At 40.1% G+C, this 16,756-nt stretch overlaps 1 protein-coding gene across 2 annotated transcripts; it reads right to left on the bottom strand.

The window, feature by feature from the left end:
- Positions 1 to 301: 301 nt before the first annotated feature.
- Ppid (peptidylprolyl isomerase D) lies at positions 302 to 14,378 on the bottom strand. 2 transcript variants are annotated; one of them, XM_059265514.1, is made up of 10 exons: positions 14,184 to 14,378; positions 12,014 to 12,154; positions 10,078 to 10,184; positions 7,480 to 7,668; positions 6,479 to 6,601; positions 6,222 to 6,328; positions 3,362 to 3,503; positions 1,219 to 1,305; positions 1,085 to 1,127; positions 302 to 545 (listed from the first exon to the last, which is right to left on the bottom strand). In XM_059265514.1, the coding sequence occupies exons 1-10, from the start codon at positions 14,266 to 14,268 to the stop codon at positions 457 to 459; spliced, it is 1,113 nt and encodes a 370-aa protein (XP_059121497.1). In that variant the 5' UTR covers positions 14,269 to 14,378; the 3' UTR covers positions 302 to 456. The 2 variants fall into 2 exon arrangements, with proteins under 2 accessions (XP_059121497.1, XP_059121498.1); XM_059265515.1 differs by lacking the exons at positions 10,078 to 10,184; positions 12,014 to 12,154; positions 14,184 to 14,378 and adding an exon at positions 9,174 to 10,055.
- Positions 14,379 to 16,756: the final 2,378 nt, after the last annotated feature.

Below are 16,756 nucleotides of genomic sequence, written 5' to 3'. Positions count from 1 at the left end.
ATACACATAGTTGTGACAGACTAGAGTAGTAGTTCTCAACCTTCCTAAATACTGCCACCCTTTAATACAGTTCCTCATGCTGTGGTGACCCCCAACCATGAAATTATTTTTATTGCTACTTCATAACTATAATTTTGCTACTGTTATGAATCGTAATGTATATATCTGTGTTTTACAATGAGAACCACTGGGCCGAATCATTTACAAAGCCTAAAACTTAGCAAGACTTTAAATTTAGTTTAAACATTGGACAGATATCATTCTTGGTGAAAATGGAGACAGATTTTTAAATGAGATTAACTGCATTTTGTAACACTTTATTAAGAAGAAACCTATGTCAGTACTTCTACGTAAACAATGATGACAAAAAATCAAGAGAAACATTTCAGGGATCATATGTAGACAGTAACTTACATTATCATTAATGTATAATATTTAAGCAAAGTTTAATTATTTTTAAGCAAACATTTTTGCATACACCGCCTTCTCTTTATCTTTCTGTGCCTTTATCATTTGTTTGACTTTAAGCAACTCTGCCTGGATAGCTGCGGGGGAGAAAAGGCAATGAATTAATTTTCACAGCATCTAAAAAACTAGAAAAACGACTAACATAGTGTGGTCGTGACACAACTATCCCCTGCCATAGCTATATTTTTTAGCTGTAGTATTTAGACCTAGTGTTACTCTTCATCTGCTTTACCTTGGAGAAAGTTCATTTCTATCATAGCTACTCTGCAATATACCTAATACATACAATGCTTGGTCATGGTCACAGCCACATTCAGCTTAGGGAGGGAATGTCCCAAGCTTTAAAATTACAATGAATGCTTTATTTCTTACTGTTGAACCTTTGGCTAGCACTGATGTAATAGAACCTCATCTCAACAGAAAGGGTCACAGAAGCAGTACCATATGAAAAAGCTAGTAATACATTCTTGAGCAGAATACTTGTCTATTTACTATATAATCAGTGCCTGGCCCAGTAACTGGCACTATGCAATATCTGAACAAATAAATACGTCAAGGTTATGTGTACACTGGCTCATGAGGACCCATTTTTGAAGGACAAAACCTGCCAATTTACCTTTATCTCCAGGGGCTATCTCCTGTGCCTTCTTAAGATCAGCCTTTAATGGGGGCAGAGAAAATTTAAGAAACATTAGACACTAAATCTTTTAAGGTGATCATCTATTATAAAACAATGAGAAAATAATTTACCAATGCTTGATCATATTCTTTTAATCCTTGCCATCCTTGTGCTTTGCGGTATAGTGCTTTGGTATTTGATGGGTCCATTTCAAGAGCCTATGAGAAAAGTTATAAAATTAGTATTTGTATCTCAAAGTGCCTGTTATCAACTGGCTCCAACTCACTGGAGCTAGAGCACCTGTGCCAGCCAGGAGTTTACCAGTAGAGGGTGCTGAGTGGGTGTGGCAAAGAAGGATGGGTTTCTTAATGAGTCTCCAGTGTGGCGCTCTGCACTGGTTTCTAGCTCAAGTGGACCCAGACTATTTATTTAAGAGAAAAAAATACTTTTTCCCCCCCTTTGGAGAGGGAGGGGGAGAGAGGAGAGAGCTGAGAAAAAAATATTTTAAATAAAAGTTTAAATACAGTCGCCTTCTAATATAATCATTGGTTCGAAGGCAGTCCAACACCTCCTGAAAACCAAAAATCCAGTGATACATAAGTCACTCAATTACCATGTAACTATTTGTACAGCTACATTTATAGGAAATGATGACATTAAAAGTCTACATGTTTATCACAGAATAATATTCAACCTGTGGTTAGATAATCTGACAACACAGAATCCAAGGACATGAGAAGGCAATAATACTACAAACATGAGCAACTTTTAACAGGTCTCTCCCCTGAAACAAACATTTTTAAAGCAGTATATTTTGTCTGCATGACAGCTCTTAAAAGAGCCAATACTGAGAATTTTTTCTTAAGATGGAGTATTGCCTGCCTTACAAAAGTAAAGAGGTCCAGAATGGACAAGCAAACTTTCTTCTATTGCATGTTCTAAATGGTAACGTTTCTTGTTTTCATCCATTCCATCTACTTAAGCAAGGGGTAATGAGAAGGCTGGGACTAAAGGGCAGCCATGTGAATATTACCCAATTACTACTATACCACTAAGCTGCACACTCAGGTCTTACTATAGTTCTTGCTGAGCACAGGTGCATGCTCTAGTTTAATGTGCAAAACCAAAATATTTAGTCTGAACATTTTTTTTGAAACTATCATTCAGTATACTTGGATGGCCCAAATTAGGACAAAGTATCTTTCAGTGTATAACCAGTAGTTATAATTTCCAGTAGTAACCAATCTCAACACCAAATAGGAACTGTCTGCCCACTGTGTCCTATCCATAAGCTTTGAGTATCGGGCTTTAAAAAAACAAAAGCAGCCAGTGAGATGCCTCAGTGGGTAAATGCATTTGCATGCACACCTGAGCCTAGGCTCAATCTCTGGAATTCACATAAAGGTGGGAGGAGAAAACTCCAGTTCTGTCTTCTGACCCTTGTACATGCACACACAAGTATAAAATTAAAATACACCAAGCCCAGAATGTAACATGTCTGATCCCAGCAATTTAAAGGCCAGCAGGAAGACCTTGTCTGAGTACACACCCTGACTATACATAGGACATATCTCAGTTGTAACCAAGCAGAAAATCCAGCACAGGCAGGAAAGAAAGCATATCTACACACATGCTTTAGTTTAGTTTTTGAGACAGGGTTTCTCTTATGTAGCAAAGGATGGCTATGATTTTCTCACCTTCCTACCTCTACTTTGCTGGAATTATAGGTGTGGGTTACCACCCTCATACCTACATTCTTAATTATTCCTGGCTCTGTGTTCATATATGTCAAGCTCATAAATACAAATAAATAAGCAGATAAACATGCTTTGAGAAATGAAAGCAGAATACTTAGTACATATTAGATGACAATTAAAAAGCAAAATTAGGGGCTGGAGAGATGGCTCAGAGGTTAAGAGCACTCACTGGCTGCTCTTCCAGAGGTTCTGAGTTCAATTCCCAGCAACCACATGGTGGCTCACAACCATCTATAATGAGATCTGGTGCCCTCTTCTGGCCTGCAGGCATACATGTAGGCAGAACACTGTATACATAATAAATAAATAAATCTTAAAAAAAAAAAAAAAAAAAAAAGCAAAATTAATGGATTAGCAGAAAGAGCTAACAATCCAAACTATTCAGAGACAAGATGACTTAAGTCACATTTTGTCAAGTCTCATTAGGTCGTAGGCAATTAAATACATTAAGGACCATTCATTGTCTTTTTCTAAGTATTGCCACTCCTTCCAAAGGTTTAACATCACACAGACTTACCTCCAAACAACTGTCAATTGCTCCCTGCCAATTTGACATCTTCAATTTACAAGCACCAATATTTAGTACACAGCTTAAGGCTATAGGTTGCAGTCTGGCTGTATCTGCTTTCTCAATCACAGCCTTTGAACTGTCCACGTATCTAGAGAACATATTAATAAAGGCAACATGTAACTGCACACTGCTTCTTCAGCATTATGTCTAATATTAAAGGTCCATCTGATATATGATGGTGGTAAGTTTTTGATGACACTTTTTCTTCAGATCCAAGAAATTAAACCCAGGACCTGTGATCCTGCTAAGCACACCTTCCTGCCACTGAGCTACACTCCTAGCCCTATTTCTCCAGACGGTATTTTTTACATCAACTTTCCCACACAGTTAAGATCTAACAATGGCGCCCATATCTAATTATGTACAACTCAGGTTCATGTTACATACCTCCTAATACAAATTATGTTTAGAACCAGTATTCCTACATTAGGACAACTGAATTCAATGGAAAGAAGCAAAGCACTATGTCGTGTTGGTTTCAAAATATTATTTGTGCGTTTGATACAGGTACCAGACATACCATGGTGTGTGTGTGGAGGTCAGAGGACAATTTGGGGAGTCAGTTGCTTCCTTTTACTGTAGATTTCAAGGAGCTAGGGTCACAGGTTTGCTTGGCAAGTGCTTTTACTCACTGAGCCATTTTGTTAGCCACGTAGCATTGATGTAACTGTTGACTGAAAAGATCCCAGAAGCTAAGCCGAGGATCTGGTCCCTATAACTTAGTTTCTAAAGTTTCCTTTCTCCAGAAGGAATTGACTCCTTAGAAACTGCTTATTACAGATACAAAAGCAAAGCAATTCTAAGAGCAGCCTAAAAGCAAGTGCTAACACACTGATACAACATGTAAAAATGAGGCTGAGAGTGTAGCTCAGGGTACTTATCTAACACGCCAAGGGTCCTGAGAACCCCCAGCACCTCAAAAAACAGGGAGGAACTTGTCACAAGTGTACAAACAATGTTTCAGTGTGTAAAAGCACTAGCAGCCAAAACTGATGGCCTGAATTTGACCAATAGGAACCCAGACAGTAAGAAGAGAACAGACTCCCACAGGTTGCCTTCTGGCCTCCATTAGTACTCTGTGGTGTGTGTGCCTACACACATATGTAAATTAATGTAATAAAAAATAAACTGAGTTTTAAAGACCCGCAGATGTACTATGACTTAGAGGAGGAGGGGCTGCCTCCTATAGAATGTTAAAATTCAGGAACTAAAGCCCTTCAACAGTCAATGTAGTAACTACACAAAAGCACTTCAGCGACACTACAACCACTGTGTGAAGACTGCATCTTCACAGTCTCACAGTAGCACCTATTTCCTATCTACAAAGGGGAAAATGCACAAAGGGAACATTTACAAGGCAATCAGAATGATACCATTTAACCAAGTGCCCAAATACAGAACAGGCCAAACTGACATGTGTCTTCGAGGTGTTTATCTTAGGAAATACACAATATCACGCTACCTACATCTTCTTCCCAAAATACTTAAGCTCTTCATTCTAAAGTAACAATCATGTACGAACTTACTAGGATACCACAGAAGTATACATGGAGGCCCGGGAAGATAGCTCAGGTGGGAAAATGCTTGCCTTGCAAGCATGGGGACCTCAGTGTGACACCACCCCCACCCGAACTCACACAAATGCTGGACAGTGGCACAGCACTAGGGGCTGAAGGACAGATCCTTGAGGCTCACTGCCAACCAGTCTAGTCTAACTGGTAAGCTTCTAGTCAATAAGAGACTGTCTCAAAGGAGCCACACAATGTCCCTAAGGATGACATCCAAAGTTGAACTCTGGTCTCCACACATGTACAGGCACACACACACACACACACACAAAATTTTTTAAAAGCATAGCCAAAAGATGCCTAAACCTGAGCTCAATCCCAGCACCCACACAGTAGGAGAACCAACCCCCATAAGTTTGTCCTCTGACATCTTCTCTCATGCTGTGGCACATGCATTCACACACAAAATATATTAGAAATCATTTACATGAGTAAATAAAAAATCTAATAATAATAAAAAGATACTGGAGATGCCAGGCATGACTCATACTGTGAATCCCAACAGGCAGGGGAGGAAGGAGGCTACACACAGAATAAGGCAGATCTTACATACAGAGCTCCATACCAGACAGAGCTCAAACCCTATCTCCAAAAAAAAGCAGCATTACAGCCAAATACTTCTCTTAGTTTGCACTGTGAACTAGGAAAAAAGAAACAGAAAAAAATTAAAACAGGCTGTATGTTTGATACTGCTAATGTTATCTTCTTGAGAGGGTGTTGTCTTATTGAGGTAAGTAATTTAGACTGCGTTTGCTCTTTAGCAAGTACATTGTGTGCTGATATACTCAGGAGTAAATATGGTATCTACAAGTTTTGTACAAACACAAAAGTTAAAAACCCATGAAAGGGTAAAAACATGTAGTTGAGTCCCACTTCAACTTTTCTGGATTTTGAAATTGTTCAAAGTAAGTCAGGGCAACAAAAAAAAAAAAAAAAAAACCTAACTCTTTTGTGGGGGAGGGGTTATTGTTTCAAGACAGGATTTCTCTGTGTAGGCCCGGGACTGTCCTGGAGTTAGCTCTGTAAACTAGGGTAGGCTCCAACTCAAAGATCCACCTGCTTGTGCCTTTCTAGTGCTGGGATTAAAGGTATGCACCACACCGGCAAGAAATGTAACTCTTTCATTATAGCTGTTTATTATACAAATAACTTGCTAAATATGAGTGATTTTGAGTTTTAGTTCAAAATAATTCAGTTTATACATTCTCAAAAGTAATTTATTAAAAATGCTGTATTACCTTAAAACCTTTGCATATTTTTTAATAGCCATCTCCCAGTTCTGAGACTTGAAAAAAGTATTTCCAATGTTTTTTAAGTCTTCAGATATTAATAAAATTTTATCTACCTGTATAAAATACAAATATGCTGGATGTTAGTACATAATGTGACTTATTTAACACTAAGGTTCTATCATTATGACAGGCTGATCAAGCTTTTGAAACTAGATATTTTACTTCACTTAAGAAATTCAAGTTTACTGATCTCTAATACTCACATCTTTGAGGTCTATGTCTGCATCCTCAGGGAAATCTGGATGACTGTCACCAGAGCCGTCTCGGGGGAATATTCCCCAGTCATCCCCGTCTTTGAGTTCTCCACAGTCTGCAATAACACACGGCTGTAAAAATATTAAACTGAAGTGAGTATTTAGAGATCTTTAAGTCTACCTTTAAAGGCTGCACTTTAGCCCAGTCATATACGCTGCTACTACTACTGTCACAGACTTGACAGGGGTGCATCTATCTGCTTTAACTACAGCAATTTCCTTTTATGTACATTCCAACTAATATGATAGTGTCACTAGTCACGGTATTTTACAGTTTGGGAGTGCAGTCTTCCTGTCATGTATTGTTGGCTGGCATTCTTCCTATGAGTAACTGGATTTCTAATCCCTATGCAGTCTCGTTAGCATGTCTCTCATAGTCACTGCTTCACACACATTTAGAATACAATACAATCTGAAGCACTTAAGCAATTTATACAGGCTGTAAAAACTGGTCAAGACAGTAACAAGATCTATGCCAAACTTCAGTTAAATAGCAGTGAACTCACTATCTTCTTTCTGGTGTGTACTACAGTTAATTACGACTGACACAGAAGCCTCACTGGTAGGGGAAGACTCGGGCAATCTTACAAAGATCACTTGTTAGATGACACTGAAGCTGAAACAAGAATTCAAAGCGCTTTCTTGGCCATAGCGGTTAATTAATCCTGGTGCATGAGTAGCATTAGCAATGACAAAAGGACTACCAGACAATTCAAGGAAAGCCAGGTCTACCTGTTTTGAATAAACAAACGTTTTTCCTTTAAAGTAATCTTCTTAGCCACTGTTTTAAAAAGAGTTTCAGAGAAAAGTGGCCAATCCAGGCTCCTATAGCAAAAACATCCTAATTTCTTTCCTACTTTCTAACTAACAATCATCTGACCCTGTAACTTGCATTTCCTTGACACAGTAACTAAGCAGGCCTGTTTATTCCACTGTAACTTTTTACTTACTTTGGCAGGTTTTTCGCCATTCACTTCTACATTTTCAAGCATCCTTGCCACACCTAGTCCTTTAATGACTTGACCAAATATCACATGTTTCCCATCCAAATGAGGAGTTGGAACTGTTGTGATAAAGAACTGAGAACCGTTTGTATTGGGGCCTGCATTTGCCATGCTCAGCAAACCCTCTCGATCATGCTGCAGAGATAAAAATCATCAAAAGAAAAACAAAGTTAGAGGCCTTAGTCTGAATTTCCTTTTATTGACTCTTCACCTAAAATAGATGAAGTGTACGACTATTTACTCTTTTACATCAATTTCACTTATAAGTGTTTAAATACCTTTTTCTCTGATTTTACTTTTATAAGAGGCAGGTATTTCTAAACTGGCCATCTGCAAGGGATGCTTACACTTCAATCTTAAAGAAGATGATGCCACACTAAGGACATCTAGTAATTTACTTTGCTCTTTCAGTGACAGTTACTATTTTTCTGAAAACACCTATACAGTCTTCCCACAATCAGAAATTGGCCTATAATTCTTCCTTTTCACTAAACTGAGATCAGTAATGTAATATTGAATTTAGACAAGCTATTCAGATAAGTACTTCCCTAATTTGGAAAATAATTCCAATCTTATGGCTTCCATCCAGGTAAATGAACAACTCTGAAGAGTATGCAAAGGAACATCTTGCAACTAGCATGTTCAAGGACAAGACAGTTTGCTTTTCTACTTTTCATAGATAGCATAGCCTTTCTGAATGCATACCTCCAGTGCATGCCTCATAACTCTCAGGTTACTTTTCCCACACCTAAGATATCTCATCAACGTAAATCCAATTCAGCTTTCAAGGTCACTCATTTTCGCAATGCCACAGCCAAGTCGTCTTTTCCTTAGGCCTCCTTTCTTTTAATCAATGCAATGGTCAGAAATACCTCAGTTGCTCCTGATAGCTTTGTTTGGTGCTTCCCTTTAACTGTTCACCACACAGTTAAGCTTGCTTTCTCTGGCATTCCACTGCCCTTCCCTGTTGCTGTCCTCACTGTCAATCTGAAATCTGTATTTTAGGCCCAGACTAGCACAGTCTCAGCCTTCTGCAGACCCACTTTGCCTAGCTTAAGTGACCAAACCTCCTAGTGTCTCTCCTACTAACTTGATCTTAATCTTTCTCCTATCACATGGCTAAGTGTAGCTCCACATGCTTTTAATCCCAGCATTCAGGAGGCAGAGACAGATCTCTGTGAGTTCAAGGCCAGCCTGGTCTACACAGCAAGTTCCATCCTAAAGGTTGAACTTCCTTAATCTGAAAACCAAAGTCAGACGTTACAAAATCTGACACTTTTGAGCAACAACTTTCAGATATCAGATTAGAGATGCTCAACCTATAAAACCTATGCAAATATTTTGAAATCAAAATAACTCTGAAATCTGAAATATTTCTAGAATAAAGTCTTCTATCAAAGTTATACAACAAATATGTTCAATCTACTTAGCATTTACATGCATAATATGTATTATTATCCTCCATTGTCCCTTGTATTTTAATCCTGACTCTGAGGTAAGATAATAAATAGCCTCTCATTTTTCATAAGCTCTTTGGTGCAGTGATAGAACTGAACAACAAAAATTCTCTTTCCAAGTCACCCTAATTACCTTGCTTATATTCCTCAGTTCCAAAGACATCACTTTACTTTTGTACTTACATGTCTGTTCTTAAAACGGGAATGGTGCAATACACCCCGAACATTAACCATATCCGCTAGGTGGAAAATCCCCTGACATCCTGGATATTAGCGATGGTTTTGTTGTTCTTCAAATTCAAGGATAAAGATGCACAAGTTACCATCCTTACAATAATGAGAACATTTTTTTCCTGGGATCAATTTTGCCATATGGCAGCTTAAAAACTCATTGGCTTAACTGAAGCATATAAAAACTGACTGTAGTGAAATAAGTACTTTATTTTTGCCAAAATATCATACTGGCCAAGTATGGTAATGTTTATCTGTCATTCCAACACTCAGGAGGCAATGCAGGAGGATGGTAAATTCAAGACCACCCTGGATTACACAGTAAAACCCTGTCTTAAGAAAGAAAACTGTTACTGGATAAATCCTTCCCACATTAAAGATGCATACTGAACTGGGATGTAGCTCAAGTGGTAGAGAACTTGCCTAGCATGCACAAGACCCTGAGCTCATTCATGCCCAGCACCACACACCCTTAGAAATGTTTATTTATGAATATGATTTCTTTTCTAAGAAAAGCATAATCCACACCAGGCCTGCTAACACAGGTTTATAATCCCAGCTCCTAAGGAGGGTAAGTAAAAGGACTGGGAGTTCAAGGCCTGCCTGGGCTACAGTTTAAGGCTATCCTGAGCAACTAGGCAAGACCCAGTTTCAACATGGGAAATGGGAAGAAAGGTAGCTGAGCAAGGGAGCACTTGTCTGGCAGAGAAGACCCTAGTACCAGAAGGAGGAGGAGGGGCAGGGGGAGAGAAGACAGCAATCTGGTCACACTCAAAAGGTATTGTTTTGGTGTCTTAATTCAAGTATTTTCAAATACATAATCTTTATATTAGCAAAAACAAGAATTTTTCTTTACCTTATAATGAAAATTTTCATCTTCAAATTTTTCACCATATATACTTTCTCCACCTGTCCCATTCTGATTTGAGAAGTCTCCACCCTGAATCATAAACTTCTTAATAACTGCAAAAAAGGAATATGGCTACTAGCAACTGCAACAGGAGATCTCAGCAATGCTTACTAATGAACAAGTAAGAGGAGAAAATCTCCCAAGCACAACTTTAGTGGTGTACCTAGCCATTCTCCCCTGCTTCCATCCAGCCTCTACTCATTAGACTTCTCACAAACCGAAGTCTAACAATCTCTTTATTACCAATTATTCCCAAGAAATTAGTTCTTTGAACTAATTCAAAAGTACCTCCCTATAAATTGTCACTGAAACACAAAGGTAGACCTAGTTTCTATCATTATACTAACTCTACTTCCATTTTATAACATGTAATAATCTGTCCCCGTCCAACAATGAATTGCTTAAATAGTATTTTACTCCTTGAAACTATGTACAAACTTGCTCAATAATGCCAGCTAAATAAACACTATCTCTATTAGGGTTGAACACACAATGAGGATTGAGCCCAGAAACTCACATATGCTAGGAATCATGCCAGAGATTTCTGTATACTTAATGACAATGGTTTGAAACCACCCCATGCTCAGAGGGGTTCACGGGACTCAGCATTTGGCTACACTGTAGTAATTAATACACATAACTAGCCAAGAGAAAAAGAAACACCACGTTACGAGGTATCCATGCCCTGCTTCCTTGGATTTCTCCCTCTCATAATAGTTATAGGACTTACATTTCTCCTAGCAACAAAAATGCAAAAAAGCCTGCAATAATTCTACCCAAGAAATGCAAGCAAAACCCCAGCACCCAAAATATTTCCTGGGACATTATCATAAAAGTATTCTCTGCCTAACATGTCCCAAAATTTAAGACTAAAAAGCATATGTTTCTTATCAATTACATTTGCAAAAACAGTGCAGGCCTAATCATCAACCTTGTGATTTAAGGAATGGCTCAAACGTCCAGTTACCAACTCCAGCCAACTGCTCTTTGGAAGAAGTTTTAAAAATACTGTGCTAACTATTTTCTTATTAAATATGAAAGTAAATCAATTTTAAACATTTAAAAATCAATGTTCATTATTCTTAATAAACAGTATTTTTAAGAAAATCCAGGGCTGGAGAGATGGCTTAGAGGTTAAGAGCACCAACTGCTCTTCCAGAGGTCCTGAGTTCAATTCCCAGCAACCACATGGTGGCTCACAACCATCTGTAATGAGATCTGGCGCCCTGTTCTGTATACATAATAAATAAATAAATCTTTTAAAAAAAAAAAAAAAAAGAAAAGAAAATCCAGTACTGGAGTAGGTGTGTAAACAGTAATACCCTGGATTGAATCCCCTGCAATACATGAAAATTACTGATACTGTAATTTATTTATTCATAAGTATTTACTGTTTACTTAGACTTTTATTAGATGCAAGAATAAAATGGTGAGAGCATGCAGCATGTGAACTCATGATTACTGAACCTAAAAACTACTGGGACAGCAGTCAAATAATCTGTGTGAAATCAGACTTTCATCACATATTACCAAAGTGTCCAAGACACTGAATAGTCAGACTTTTCAAACAATTCTGCCCAGGCTGTAAAACGACCTAAGGTCAGCTTATTTATCTGTCATGCTTTTTCTTTCCCAATGAAATGGTTTGAAGAGGGAGTCAGTAGACTGGTGAGGTCAGATTGTCCATTTCCCAGCAGATAAACTTTGGTATGCTCCCACAATCAATCCCACTGCTCACAGCCAAGCCTTTGATACTGAGCTATCACCTGTGTCCAAGTATCCTTCAAGACACTGAGTTGTCAGACCTTTCACCTAACTTTATATTCTTCTTCAGCTCCTAAGAGCAGGACTGATTTCTGTATCAAGATAAACAGACACATACTTCGGTGAAAAGGGCATCCTTTAAAATGGAGAGGTTTCCCAGTTGTGGATCCAGTGCCTTTTTCTCCTGTACACAATGCACGAAAATTTTCTGCAGTTTTGGGCACAATATCCGCAAATAATTCTAAAACAATTCTGCCAACTGAAGAAAAAGAAAAGGAAATCATGTCATTGTGCAAAGTAACTAAATGGGTAAACAAAAAGGGGATAACTAGTATGCCTAACCAGTGGTTAACACATCATTCAATGAGTCATTTAGTTCTCTTTTAACAACTTATGTTAACTATAGCCACAATGTTGTGTAACAGATCTTTTGAGCTTACCTCTCTTTACAAGAATTATGCATCCTTTGACTGACATCTCCCCAGTCAGTGGTACCTTCATACTACTTCTGAGTTCAACTTTTTTTTAAGATTCCATGAAAGTGACATCCTGCAGCAGACTTATTTCACTCAGTACAATATTCTCTAGATTCATCTATGCAGTCATAAATAAGAGTTCCTTCTTTTAAACGGCAGTGTTATAGTCTACTATCTATATAGCACAGTGTAAGTATTCATGCTTTGATAGACATTAGATTGGTGCTGTATCTTGGCTACTAAGAATCATGCTGCAATGACACAGGTATGCATACAAACTTCATTTCCCTTGGATATAAGCCCAAAAATGGAGCTGTTAGATCTTAGTGACATTTTTCTAATATTCCTGTTTAGTCTAAGGGAAGCTTCATAGATCTAAATTTGAACACCACACAGATTATAACTAATTACAGCATCCAGCTGATTAGTAGCATGGAAAGGATACCATGAGTACAAATGGTTTAAAATCTTGAATAATTTAACTAATATTCAGGCTTTTAAAAAAATAAATAAAAATATTTATTCTATGTGTGGAGATCAGGATACAACTTCCAGAAGTCAAAGGTGACAGACACCTTCGCCTGCTGAGCTATCTCAGCAGCCCTGTATTAAGAATTTCTAATCGGGGCTGGAGAGATGGCTCAGAGGTTAAGAGCACTGCTTGTTCTTCCAAAGGTCCTGAGTTCAATTCCCAGCAACCACATGGTGGCTCACAACCATCTGTAATGAGATCTGGTGCCCTCTTCTGGCCTGCAAGCATACATGCAGGCAGAACACTGTATACATAATAAATAAATAAATCTTGAAAAAAAAAAATTTCTAATCGCCATGTAACTAAACAAAGACAAATAGTACAGGAATAGTCGGGTTGCCAGGGGTTTTTTATACCTTAGCAGTTCTCTGTGCTCTGTGAAAACTGCTTACTGCGGTTCGACTTTCAGTGACCCAAAAGACAGTAACAATAAAAACCTTAGTTCCAAAATAAAGTGAATGCACCCGTAAATTTGTTTGTGTTCTGGTCCTAGTATGTCTGGCCAACAACTCTATAACGTGTTTCAAAACAAGCCCAATTCAGTTACAAAGTAGCACATCCCCCCCACCTGGTTCTCTAGGGCTCAGGACAGCGGTTCACAACCTTCCTAATGCTGCGACCCTTTAATACAGTTCCTAGGGTTGTGGTGACCCCAACCGTTAAGACTGTTTAGTTGCTACTTCAAAACTGTAATTTTGCTACTGTTATTAATGTTATGAACCGTAATGTAAATATCTGATATGCGACCCCTGTGGCACTCAATTCCATGGTGCCAAAACAGCAGAAATGATCGCCCACCTAAACTGCTGCTGCAATCAGGAATGAGGAAAAAGCACTAAGCAAGTCACTTTAATTTGTAAAAGACACCGCAGCTCCCGATGGGCCAAGAGTCCTATGGAGTGACTAGAGCCTTGCAGGCAGATATCCAGAGGGCACCCCGAACTATCCACCACACTCGTCAAATCATTTTATTTTATAATAAATGGTGGCGCAAAGATCGCAGGGAAGTGCGACCAAATCAAGAGACAAACAACGTAAGGGACGCCACAATTCCTGAAGTAGAAATTTCCAGAAACTCCCGGGAACTAAGGCATCGCCCTACAAGGGAGCAGGCTCAACCCGGACTCGTGGACGCCAGGTCTTGGTCCGGGTAGGATCCAGGCTGCTATCCCCTCCCGAGCCCGGGCCCCGGGCCGCCGGACAGTCAGCGGGCCGAGCAGAACCGCAGCCGGGAGGCCCCAGGCGCGGGAGCCGCGGAGCCGGCCGGCCGCGCCGCTCACCTCGCTCCCCGCCGATGTCCACGTCAAAGAAGACCCGCGGGTTCTTGGGGTTGGAGGGCTTGGCTGTCGGGGTTGGGTGCGACATCTTCACTGCAGGCGCTGGAAGCGGGAGGCGGGCACCACGTGCGCGCGAGGGACACAAATTCGACAGAGCCTCCGCGGGCTGCGCTGGCGACACGCTGGAAGAACCACTTCCTGCGCGCAGCCGGAAGCCGTACTCTGGTTTCCGGTTCCGTCTCCCTCTCTTCCGGTTTCTGCGCCTACCCGCTGTATCCTACCTTTCTTTAGTGGCTGGAGGGATGGCCGAGTTCTTTTTCGGCCCGTGAGCCGTTTCCCGGTCTTTGCGGCATCTCTGGGTGGCAAACTTAGAAATGATCCTAGCCTCGGATCTGCCACGAACTGCCAGTAACTACTCCGAAACTTAGTTTACTCGTCTAAAAAAATGGGAATAAAATTCCTACTTGGAGCGGACAAGATGGCTCAGTGGCACTTACTGCTCTTGACGACCCGAGCTGGACCTCGGAATCCACAGGGTGGAAGGAAAGAGTGTTATCTCCCAGTTGTCATCTGACCTCCAAACGTATGTCGTGTCTGCACTCAGGCACGGGCATACATAAATTAACTTAAAATTGTTTAAAATGCCCACCTACCTCGGGAAAGCGTTTTGGAGATTAAATACATAAATTACTTGTCAGGTCGTCTGACATACACTGATTGCATCCAATCAATAACAGCTATCATGTTACTATTAACGTATTGTTGTCGTTTAACCATCACATTGTAAGTGACCCCGTTTAGACCTAAGACTTCGAACTGCTGATGTTGAGAACCCAGAAGAGGGTATTTTTGACTTCTGTTAAAACTTCATACGCTTCTAGAGTCTACTTTTTTCCTTATGGGCTTGGTGTAAAATGTACATCTTAAAGCTGTCATGGTAATCTCAGCACTGAGCAGGTAGAGGCAGGAGGATCCACGTAAGCTCCAGGCCATCATGAGCTATGCAAAACAAAGACCCCTTTGCAAAAAAAAAAAAAAAAAAAAAGTATATTTAAGATGAGTAGCTTTAGCGCATGCCTGTTCAGTTCAAGCTATCCTGGGCTACGTAAAGAGGCACTCTCTCCAAAAAGGGAAAAAAAAAAAATTACGACAGGCCAGGTGGTACCTTCTATATACTCAGCACTTACGAGGTAGACAGAAAGATGGCCAGCTCCAGGTCAGTCCACTACAGAACGAAACCTTATCTTTAAAAAACGAGCACACCGAGGTTGGTTCCCAGCACTTGTAATCTCAGAACTAAAGGTAGGAGTATCAGGATTCATGGGGCACCCCTGGGCAACATGAAACTGTGTCAAGTAACTTTTTTTTTTTTTTTTTTTTTTTTTCGGTTTTTCGAGACAGGGTTTCTCTGAGTAGCTTTGCGCCTTTCCTGGAACTCACTTGGTAGCCCAGGCTGGCCTCGAACTCACAGAGATCCGCCTGGCTCTGCCTCCCGAGTGCTGGGATTAAAGGCGTGCGCCACCACCGCCCGGCTGTCAAGTAACTTTTTTTAAATAGTCTACCTGTGTGTATGAGAATGCACTAGACTATGTCACCTCATCTCATGACATAGTCTAATGTTACATTAAAAAATGGCAGTTCCCAGTGCATTTTGTTGGCCTCCAGAACTCCGTGAGAGCCATACCATCTAGATAGAGCATGATGCTTACCTTGTGAGTACACTTACCTTTTTTCTTATCAGAAATAAGAATGTGGGGTGCAGCTAGCAACAGCCAGCTGTGTCTTTTGAAAGGAAAAGAAAGCAGGTGTAACTGCAACCACCCATACGATGTGATGATTCCTTCCTGCTGGCTGCTAGATTTAGGATATGTAAAACTCGAGTTATAAAGACCAACTATTTCCTGTTCTGAGCTTGAAGCAGGCTGTAACATTATGTGCTGGATAGAATTAAGCATTAAAGTTGTTTATTTTGTTTTCCTTTTTTGAGACAGGAGCTTGCTATCTAGCTCTGACCATCGAGGACTCACAGGGTAGACCAAATTGGCCTCAAACCTGCAGCAGTCCTGCCTCCCTCCCAAGTGCTGAGATTGTATGCACAGGCCACTAAGTTCAACGTACGCAGCACGGAGTCTGATGTGCATTAGGGTTAAGCATGCTACCAGCTAAGCTACAGCTCTAGCCCCAAAGTTGATGTTTTTGTTTGTTTGTGCAAGAAGCACTTTATTGTTGTTGTTTTATTTGTTTGAGACAAAGTCTCATTATGTAGCCACACTGGCCTCAAATTCACAGAGATCCAATTGCTTGTGCCTCCCAAGTGCTGGGATTAAACCAGTCCTGGAAAATGTTGACTTCTTGTGTTCTTCAGTTCCGCAGCTCATATTCTTCAAGTTTCTTGAAGACTCAGAGATGGCTCACTACAGAACTTCCGTGTCCTTTGGTAATGTGACAGTTTGAATGAGAATTGTCTCCAGTAGTATCAGGCATTTTAACACTGGGTCCCCAATGGATGACACTGTTTAGGAGGTTTAGCAGCTATGGCCTTGTTGGAGGCAGTATGCCACTGGAGATGTGCTTTG

The sequence above is a fragment of the Peromyscus eremicus genome, chromosome 6 (genome assembly GCF_949786415.1).
Source record: "Peromyscus eremicus chromosome 6, PerEre_H2_v1, whole genome shotgun sequence".
NCBI lineage: Eukaryota > Metazoa > Chordata > Mammalia > Rodentia > Cricetidae > Peromyscus > Peromyscus eremicus.
Note: the sequence above shows the minus strand (reverse complement) of the source record. Positions and strands in the feature narration are given on the sequence as shown.